This window comes from Bison bison, unplaced genomic scaffold (assembly GCF_000754665.1).
Source record: "Bison bison bison isolate TAMUID 2011002044 unplaced genomic scaffold, Bison_UMD1.0 scf7180017864215, whole genome shotgun sequence".
Classification (NCBI taxonomy): domain Eukaryota; kingdom Metazoa; phylum Chordata; class Mammalia; order Artiodactyla; family Bovidae; genus Bison; species Bison bison.
The window spans coordinates 1,366,247-1,377,031 of NW_011494787.1; the positions used below are offsets into that span (position 1 = coordinate 1,366,247).

The 10,785-nt window shown below is 51.4% G+C and overlaps 1 protein-coding gene across 1 annotated transcript in view; it reads left to right on the top strand.

Annotated features, from left to right (window-relative positions):
• Positions 1-668: 668 nt before the first annotated feature.
• Positions 669-10,785, top strand: part of EHD3 (EH-domain containing 3) — a 29,066-nt gene continuing 18,949 nt past the window's right edge. The window contains exon 1 of the mRNA XM_010845286.1: positions 669-1,028. Coding sequence (XP_010843588.1) covers positions 802-1,028 — 227 coding nt within the window. The 5' untranslated portion in view covers positions 669-801. The remainder of the gene's footprint in view (positions 1,029-10,785) is intronic.

Here is a 10,785-nt window from a genome sequence, read left to right on the forward strand (position 1 = left end):
GCAGGTCAACTCTGTCTTCGCAGCTGTCCCTGAGAGGGCGCTGTTCCCAAATCAAACCTCCAGAGGCCAGGAATGAAATACTAGAGCGTTCCCACAGAGCTCAGCATCCCTTCCTTCCCATGCAGCGAGCGGTCGCGGGTCCCCAGTGGGGCCACTGCCCACAAACATGGCGGCGCCCTGCTCAGCTTCTCCCCGCCGGGGCCGCAGGGCAGCGCCAGTCTTGCCAGTACTCGGGGACTTCCTCCGCGAGCCGGCTTCCTGCACGGCTGGCATTTAAACCCGAGCTTGGGGCTGCGGGCTGTGGCTGCAGATGCTGAGCTGTCCGCGGGCTGGGCAGCGCCGCCGCCTCCTCTGAGGCTCCGGGGCGGGCGGGAGCAGATTCGAAGCATCCCTTAACTGCACCCGAGCCAAAGTGGGAGAGAGCTGGGGGAGACCGGGGGACCGGGCATCTGACATTTTAATTGCAGGTTTGACTTTTTTCCCAAAATCGCAGCTCTCCCGCCCAACCCAGATATTTTTCCTCTCTCCGGCCTTGGTTGCTGGATGAAGCCGGGGCTGAGCTTGGTCCTGGGAGGAGGGGAAGAGCGCGTTCGCGGTCCCACGCCGTCGACCCGGGGACCCCCGAGCCCTGAGTCCTGGCCATGGTGCGGCTGAGCCCGGCGCTCCGGTGAGGCGGCGGCGCGGTTGGGAACCCGGCGGGCCCTCCCTGCGGGACACCTTCCCCAAGGACCCGGGGTCGCCGACTCCACGCCCTCCTGCTGGGACTGCGCACCGGGGGCGAGCAGGCGAGCGGTGGCCGCGATGTTCAGCTGGCTGCGCTCCGACGACCGCCGGAGGAAGGACCCCGAGGTCTTCCAGACCGTGAGCGATGGGCTCAAGAAACTGTACAGGACCAAGCTGCTGCCACTGGAAGAGCACTATCGCTTCCACGAGTTTCACTCTCCTGCCCTGGAGGATGCCGATTTCGACAACAAGCCCATGGTGCTGCTGGTGGGCCAGTACTCCACCGGGAAGACCACCTTCATCAGGTGAGCCAGCCAGGGTCCCCCAGCAGCCCACCCAGCTGCCCAGCGTTAGACCCTCTGCTCACTCCCGATGTCCCTCCTGGGGACAAGAGATAAGTCTTCACTTGAAATCTCTGAAGAAATCCTTGTGTGGGGGTTGTCCAAAGCTTACCCTGTAATTTCATTGGATGGTCCCTTACTCCATCCTACCTAGCACCTCTCCTCTGCACTCAGCCCATGAAGTGTAAAGTTCAGAGCCATCCCTATGCTACCCATTTTATGGATGGTGAAACTGAAACCCAGGAGGCACAAGTGAGACCTATCCTGGTCACAAATTAGGCTGGTGGGGGTGTCTGACACCCTCTCCTTGTAGGGACATGCGCTTGATGATCAGGACCACTTCCCTTGTCTTATAAAAGCTTCAGCCACTCACACGGGGGCTTTACAGTTGCAGCCAAGGAAGTGGGCCAGGGAGCCTGCTTGTCCTTCTTTCATCAGTTTCCTTTTCCAATCAGAGCTCTTTACAAATATCTCTTGGCAACTGGAGACAAGCAGTGTCTAGAGGCAGAATGCTGTTTTGTTTCCTGTTGATCTTCGTGGCTCCGTAATCATATTAAAGTCTTTTGGAGGTGGACAGAATATTGGCCACGGTCTCATCCAGCTCCTTGACTTGGCAGGCAAGATAACTGAGGCGTAGAGAGGTTAAATGAGTTGTCCAAAGCCATATAACAGGATGGGAGGCTGACCTGGGAATGCGGTCCTAGATGCATGGGAGGAGATGGTTGGCTCAATGCCTATAACTTTGAGGGTGAGTCATCCATCGCCTTGAATTACAGAATCCTCGGGCTGTAGGGATCCTCAGGAAGTCAGCTGTCCTCCTGGCCTTCAAGAGAAGTCCACTTATTGTCCACCAGAGCGATAAGGACCTTTCATATCTTTAGAAGACAGGCTTCTCTCCAGCCTTCAGGCCACATAGCCTTCAAGGCCAGGCCATCTTCCTTGGCCTCATTCACACATTCACAGGTCTGAAAGCTGTTGAGGGTGCTCTGTGTTGAGTGGCCCTCTGTGTTGAGAGTCAGGCTCATAGAAAGTGGTGATGGGTTCAGTTCCCCTCCGCCCCCGCAGTCAATGGTGCTCATCTCCTATGGAAGGTTTCAAAGCAGGGATGCTCTTGTTTCCATTCATTGACCTGCAACATGCAAAGCACTGTGCTTTGTTTGGTGAGGAAAGCAGAAAAGTTCACAGTCTAGTTCCTGATTTTCTAGATTCAAATTTTAGTGCTAAGCTTTTAACACAAGCCGGGAGCAGGGCACACACCATATTAACATGACATGTCTGAACATCAGGTGAGTTTTTCCTTGTGGGGTGGACAGCCTTGGAGTCACTCAGCTTGAGAGGCTGAGTGATTTCTGAAGTTGGGTACCCAGGGGGATTGTTGGCTTTTGGAGGTCTTATATTGTTAGAACTGCAAGGACCCTTGCAAACCATCTAATTCATTGCTTCTTAACTTTTCATAAAGTCTGTGAACTCGTCTTTACAAAAAAGTACCTACATCTCAAATTTACATATAATTTTGGGAGTCCAAGCCTTGGACCTTAGGGCAAAAACCCCTGATCTAATCCATCTCCCTTTTTTTGTTAAACACCCATTGCAGCCAAAGACACCTCAGAGCCTCCTGGTTCTGTGCAAGGTTTCCTTTGTAACATACATCTTCCACCTGGCTCCATGGGAAGCACAGGCCATTTACAAATGGCTCCTGCCCATCACATGGCCTTCCCCAGCCCTCTGGCCACACCTTGGTTATAATTCTTAGTAGGTTGTTTAGAACTTCTCCTTCCTGTGGCACCAGCACTTACTGCCTGGCTCCCTGGGGCCTTGTGCGGGGGGTCTCTGCTACAGGAGCTACCAGTAGACATTGCAGAATGGGAGGGGAGGTGGGGAGAAGCCAACATCCCCGAGGGCAAGATCCCAGAACAGCAGACATGTTTAAGTGCCTCTTGTCTGAGACACTCTCCTGGCTTTGCCTGAGTCATGCTGGCTGTTAACTGGGTCTAAAAAGGTGGCAGAGCCGAATTGCTATAGATTACTCCTTATCTGAGGGAGACAGGAAGGCCGGGAGAGGCAGAGCCCTCCTTTTTCTTATCCGCTGAGTACAAGCATTCGCCCTCCCCACTCATGTCAGTAACCGAATTTAGCTCGTGCATCAAAAGCTGTCTCTCTTTTAGAGAGAAGATCCCAGCAGGGGAGGAGGGGTGGCAGCACAGGGAAGGCCTCCAAAACCAAATTACATATTTTCCTTTCTTCTCATTAAATCCACTGAACAGTAATTTTTTTAAAAAATTGGAAAATGCAGACAAGAGTAAATTTGAGGAAGACGAAAAAATGCCCCATCATCATCCTACAACTCAGGGGAAACCATTTTAAATATTTTATATGTAGTTCAGTTCGGTTCAGTCACTCAGTCGTGTCCAACTCTTTGTGACCCCATGGACTGCAGCATGCCTGGCTTCTCTGTCCATCACCAACTCCTGGAGCTTACTCAAACTCATGTCCATTGCCCTGCCAATGCAGGAGACATAAGAGACTCGGGTTCGATCCCTGGGTGGGGAAGATCCCCTGGAGGAGGACATAGCAACCCATTCCACTATTCTTGACTGGGAAATTCCCATGGACAGAGAAGCCTGGTGGGCTACAGTCTGTGGGGTGGCAAAGAGTTGGATACAATTGAAGTGACTTAGCGCATATATATGATGTATGTATATAATATATGTATATGTGTATATATACATATTATATAACACATATAATACATATTTCCAGTATTTTTAGCTATTTTATAACACAGTTGAGATCATGCCATAATGTAATTTTGTATGTGGATTTATTTCACTTATAGCATGAACATTTCTCGAGTAAATTTTTAAATCTCTGTAAGCATTATTTTTAAGAGCTGCATGATATTTCACTGTATGTATATGCAGTTATTCATTTAACCAATCTACTTCTTTTGAATATTTGAAGTTGTTTCTAATTTTATTTTGTGCTATTATTGTAGGATCAATCTATCTCTATGTATAATACTTTTCCACATATTAGGCTGTTTTTTCAGAGATTCCCAGAAGTGAAATCACTAGGCCAAAGGTTGTACAGAGTTTTGGTTTGTTTGTTTAATTTTTTCTGATTTTTTAATCTTGGTAGTAAGAATCACATTTTTAAGTTGCTTTTTAAAAGAGTCAGTTGATACCACACGCCTTCCCCAAAGCAGAGAAGGTTCCACTTGGGGTGGCTAGGAGCGCCTGGGTGCAGAATCCAGCCTGCCTTCACAGGTGCAGCCTCTCCCCTCCCCGCTTCTTGCCTTGAGTGCGGCCATTCACATCTTGTATTCCAGCCTGAACCTGAGAGGGACCCTTCCCTTGGAAATAAAGACTTGCCTCTTCATCTGCCCTGGCCCTTGGCCTTCTGTCTCCTAGCGTCCATCTCCTTTCAGTTACATTTCCTTGCCTCAGGGTCTATTTCTTGTCTCAGGAAGAACATGCAGAAAAGAACATGCTTCTAATAACTAATTAATGTGCTATGATCTCTGCCTGAAACAACTTCACTGGCCTAAGGCCCAGCAACCCAGGGTAATAAAATAAACAATAAATTGGCCGGGTGGCTGTTTCCTCCAACACAGGCTGCCTCTTCCTAGTACAGTAGCTCTGTGTCCTTCTGGCCTGGCAGCCTCTCCTCCCACCTCTGCTGTTTTTCTCTCTTCATTCTTCCTCACTCTGGCCTGCAATCTCAAGTCCCTCCTCCTTTGCACCGTTTGGCCCCCTGGTCACAGAGATGAATGGCTGGCTGCCCCAGGGGCTATAAGGCCCGGGATCCCAAGGCCTCAAAGAGGACCTCGCTGGCCTGTGGTCATGCTGTAGTAGAGGGCCTGGGGCTTTGGGTGTGGGGCTTGGGGCTGCTGGAGCTGAGTGGGCTGTGTCTCCATAGGGAGAGCTCAGCTGGTCTTGAGCATCTCCCAGCCCTTCTGTAGCATGACTGAGCCTCTACAGTATGAATGGGCACATGGTGGGGAGGGGGCTGGGTGGCTACTCAGCTGGTCCTTTCGCTCCCCCTTTTTCAGGGGGTTCTTTGCATCCTCCTGTAAAGGTGACTCAGCATTTACCTGTGGTTGTACCCTCTCTCGTCACCTCTCTGGCATCTCTGCTGCCCAGGGCTCGTAGCAGCATCACCCCAAGAAAGGATGATTCTCTAATAAGCTGAAGGGCTAGTGAAGGGCCCCTTTCCATTCCAGTAGACCCACTGTCCTCTGCCAGGCTCCTGCTAGCCACAGCCTCGGCAGCTCCTCACTCCTGTCACCCATCCGAGGTCCATGGACATCCTTTTCCTGTCAGGGATCTGATCTGCTAGTCCATAAGTGTGACTAGGTAGACATCTGCCTGCCTCTTACAAAGGCCTGAGTGTTACTCAAGGGAGAGAGGACAGAGCATTGGTCTACCTCCTGATGTCTGGCTTAAGATTTGTCTTGAGAGTCAGGCACAAGCTGGAACCAAGATTGCCGGGAGAAATATCAATAACCTCAGATATGCAGATGACACCACCCTTATGGCAGAAAGTGACGAGGAACTAAAGAGCCTCTTGATGAAAGTCATAGAGGAGAGTGAAAAAGTTGGCTTAAAGCTCAACATTCAGAAAACGAAGATCATGGCATCCGGTCCCGTCACTTAATGGCAAATAGATGGGGAAACAATGGAAATAGTGACAGGCTTTTTTTTCTTGGGCTCCAAAATCACTGCAGGTGGTGACTGCAGGCATGAAATTAACAGATGCTTGCTCCTTGGAAGAAAAGCTATGACCAACCTAGACAGCATATTAAAAATCAGAGACATCACTTTGCCAACAAAGATCCATCTAGTCAAAGCTATGGTTTTTCCAGTAGTCATGTATGGATGCTAGAGTCGGACTATAAAGAAAGCTGAGCACTGAAGAACTGATGCTTTTGAACTTTGGTGTTGGAGAAGACCCTTGAGAGTCCTTTGGACTGCAAGGAGGTCAAACCAGTCCATCCTAAAGGAAATCAGTCCTGAATATTCATTGGAAGGACTGATGCTGAAGCTGAAGCTCCAATACTTTGGCCACCTGATGTGAAGAATGGACTCATTGGAAAAGACCCTGATACTGGGAAAGATTGAAGCAGGAGAAGAAGGGGACGACAGAGGATGAGATGGTTGGATGGCATCACCAACTCGATGGACGTGAGTTCAAGTGAGCTCCAGGAGTTGGTGATGGACAGGGAAGCCTGGCATGCTGCAGTCCATGAAGTTACAAAGAGTCGGACATGACTGACTGAACGGGACTGAACTGAGAGTCAGGTATGGAGGTCATCAGGAGAAACAGGACTGGGAGAAGGACCTCTGGGGAAGAGCTCATCCCATTCCACTGACAGGACAATGCAGCCACAGGAAGAACATGGGAAGCTCAGCAGAACCCAGGCTCCACCCATTCCAGCCAGGAGACTTTGTTAAGAAGGATCTAAGCTTTCTGAACCTCAGTGTCCTTATCACTAACATGCGAATAATGTCAGCTACCTCCTAGGGTTATTTAGGCCAGCCTGTGTCAGGGGTGGTTAGGCAAGGCAAGGCTAGTAGGAGGTCTGGCTACTGGTCTGGCTACTGGTCTCCTTTGCGCTTGGGTCACTTTGTCCCCTGGTAGACATTTCTGTGAACCAGGGACAGTGGTGACCACTCCATAAAGCAAAGAGCTGACTCAGACCTCAACTCGGCCATTGAGTCACCCATCTCTTACCTCGCTTTGTGTCTTTGGAGTGATTTACAGTCTCCCTGAAACCCTGTGAGGCCAACCGGACAAGTAGTATTGTCTTGACCCCATTTTAAAGCTGAAGTACACAACGTTTAGAGAGACCAAAGATACAGATATATAATGCAAATAGGGTTCCCTGATGGCTCAGACAATAAAGAATCTGCCTGTAATGCAGGAGACCTGGGTTTGATCCCTGGGTCAGGAAGATCCCCTGGAGAAGAGAATGGCAACCCACTCCGATATTCTTGCCTGGAGAATTCCATAGAAAGAGGAGCCTGGTGGACTACAGTCCATGGGGTCAAAAAGAGTTGGACACAACTGAGCAACTAACACTAACTAACCTAACACAAATACTTGTGACACAAGGCAGAAAGTGATGTGTGCCTTTAGTGTCCACCTCAAGATATGCAAATTAAGACCTATGTGGATTTTCACGGAGGTGCGAGGACCCTGGGTTTGGAGTCCGTCCAGGTAGAAATGCACTGGGTACTTACAGACATGTGTTTTCTCTAATTATTATCTGTGCCGATGTGAGCCCATGTCTGGTGTAGCCATTGCTTTTCCAAAACTCATGTGTGTCTTTGCAAAACCTTCACTCTGCCCCCCTGAGCTAGTAAGAAACCCAGGATTAGCCCCATTTTATAAAAACTGGGGAAACTGAGGCAGTGGGCTCTGGAGGGACTTGTCCAAGGTCACATCTGCAGGCAAGCAGCCACCCATCAAGGCGCATTCCCTAACTGAGCTGAGGCATCGGGTCCAGCACAGCCACGGCCTCAGGCAACATTCCTGGTGGCCCCGGTCCCTCTGTTCCCCGCCCTGGGTGCTGTCCCAACAGCAGGGAGGGTTGGCCCCACCGTTGCAGAGGCAGGGGCCCCAGAAGCAGACTAGGTTGATTCTTGGCTACGCCTCACCCTGAGTGCTCAGGTGCCAGTAAAACAAGCCACATGCTTAGATTGCCAGCCAAGAAGGACACTGGAAAATGAGGGAGATGATCTTAGGAAACAGTTTGCTTAGGAAAAATAGTCCTCATGGGGAAAACCAGAATTGTATTTGTCTTCCTTATATCCATTTTATTTCTTTTACATTGGATGGCAGGTCGGGGAGACACCCAAACCTTCTCTGCTCTTTGGGCCTCTAAATATTTGTATTTGGCCCTGAATGGGGGCAGTCTCCATCTCCATTTGCTCACCTGCAAAACTGAAATAACTCAGCCATCCTGCAGCACTTCTAGGACTGACTGAGTGGAATAATTCAGGGAAGGGGCACAGAAGAGCACCTGGCTCACAGTGGGTGCTCTGCCCGCCAGCCCCTCCTTGTTCTCATGCTTCCCCGTCTCCGCTGCTGCCACCCGGGCCTGAATTAACTTTTCTTTTTTTACCCTGCCATGGGAATGTCTTTGCCTGGCAACAGAGGCGATCTGTATCTCTCCCCACAGAGAAAGCAGCCACGAGAGCCCTCAATAGGTTTTCCTTTCTGGACACAGTGCTGGCTTTGTTAAGGGGGCCCTCGGGGCTGCAGGTCATACCCAGATGTCCCTGAGAATTTACCCAGCCCCGGGTTCTCTGCTTGGCTTGACTGCGTCCCTGGATTTGCTTTGGGACTCACTGAACTCTGTGTTTCTCCAGACCCATGTGTGGTCAGCAAATCCAGGGTCATGCGGTTTTAGCCGAAGGGCTCTTGCTGGGCCGCTTGAGGCTCTGAAAACTTCCCAGGAAGTGGCCCTGGCTATGCTGGGGAGCATCACCCTTTGTTCCTCCCCATGGAGCTTACCAGGCTCCTCTGTCCATGGGATTCTCTAGACAAGAATACTGGAGTGGGTTCCCATTCCCTTCTCCAGGGGATCTTCCTGACCCAGGAATCAAACCTGGGTTCTCCTGCATTGCAGATAGATTGTTTACCGTCTGATCCTGCAACAAATATTGGGATGGTGATCTAGGTGCTAGGTACTGGTTTATGCGCTTATGGTCTATAACTAATTTAACCCTCAGAACACCCAGTGAGATGGATTTACCTATGAGGCCCATTTGATGGTAAGGGTTATAGTGCTCACATCAGAGGAAACGTGAGATGAAACGAGATAATTCATGGACAGTCTGGAACACTGTCTGGCACAAGTGCTTAATAAATCAGGACAATGACCTCCCATTTTATAGAGGAAAGTGCCGAGGTTCGCAGAGGTCGAGAACCTTCTGAAGGTTAGAGAAACCAGGTCTGCTGGCCCCAGGCCCTGAGGCTCCCTGCCTCTCCCCTGAGGCTCTGAAGGAGAAGGTGTGCTTGAGAAAGAGGAAGCCCTGCCCATGGGCCGCTGGGGTGATACATTCTCATCACAACCCAGCTTTCAGAATGGGCCTCTGATGGGAGGGAATCCTGTCTTCACACCCAGATGTTGGAGGGAGATGAGGGGCTTCACCAACCTAAAACTGCCGGTATAGGTGGGTGGCCCCCAGCAGCATCTCCTCCATGGCAGCTCACCTGCTAACTCCTTGGGGAGCGAGCCCTGTGGCAACTGAACTGCCCTGGAAGCACGGAGTAACCTAACAGCTCAGAACACAATGAGATGCCCATGAGCTGGAAGAAACCCCGGCCAGTCTCCCTGGCTGCCGCCTGCTGGGCAGAGGGTGGGCACGGGGCTGGGGGCGGGTGGTGGTGGCAAAGAGCATTTCCTTAGGGTAGAGACAGTTGAAGAGCGAAGGATTTGGTGTTAGACTGATAAGGGTTTGGGTTCCTGCTCCATTATTAGCTCTTTAACGTGGAGGAAGCCCCATAACCCTTCAAAGCCTTGGGCTCCTCCATACAGCTGTCCCTCGTTCCTTGGTGTCCACGGAGCGCTGTTTCTAGGACCCCACCTGCCTTGCAGATGTTCACGCCCCTGCAAGTATAAAATGGCACAGCACAGCAGACCCTCCGGATCCATAGGGCCCACATTCAACAGTTGGTTGTGTTCTCAGATGTGGAGGGCTCGGATACAGAGACCCCAGCTGCACCTACTAGGGCTGCCAGAGGAGCTATGTTCTTGAAGTGATGAGGGTGATGTCTGCCTGGACATGCTATTGTCAGTGGAGCTATCGGCATAATGACAGTGTCCAGAGCAGGTTGTCAACCCGGGCTGCAATTTGAATCAACCAGGGAGTTCCTGAAAAAGACCAGTGGTCAGGGCCCCATCCTGGACCAGCGGGTCAGAACCCCTGGGCTGGACCCAGCACTGTTAGCTGGAGCTCCATGGGCTCCACGTGCAGTGGGCTGAGGCCCACTGGCCCAGGAGTTCCCAGGCTCCCTTCCTGGCCAGCAGTCTCTGATTTGCCATCTCTTCTCCTAAGGGCTCCTTGACTTTTCCCTCCGGGCATGAACATGGCCCCTTAAGGTTTAGGGGGAGGGTCTTGGCACACGCTGAGGGCTCACCCAAGGGTCTCTGTTTGTTGGGCAACCCACCCCTTAGCTTCTTGTCCGTCGTGGCCCCTGGGACTCTCCTCCGGCCAGTCCCAGCCCAGGGCAGCACTGCACTCTTCTGCCCGCAGTCCAGCCTTAAGCACTTTGGGCTCAAAGCTGTTCTGCTGCTGCTGCTGCTGCTAAGTCGCTTCAGTCGTGTCCGACTCTGTGCGACCCCATAGATGGCAGCCCACCAGGCTCCCCCGTCCCTGGGATTTTCCAGGCAAGAACACTGGAGTGGGTTGCCATTTCCTTCTCCAGTGCATGAAAGTGAAAATTGAAAGTGAAGTTGCTCAGTCGTGTCTGACTCTTAGCGACCCCATGGACTGCAGGCTACCAGGCTCCTCCATCCATGGGATTTTCCAGGCAAGAGTACTGGAGTGGGGTGCCATTGCCTTCTCCGAAGCTGTTCTGAGCTCCTGCCAAAGAGTCTGATTTTCCTTCCAGTTTGTTCTCTTCATTCTCTGGCTCACCGTGGGCTCCAAAGGGGGCTGTGGAGAGGGGCGGTGGCCTCAGGCTCTCTATGCTCAGGCCTGGAGGAGAGCAA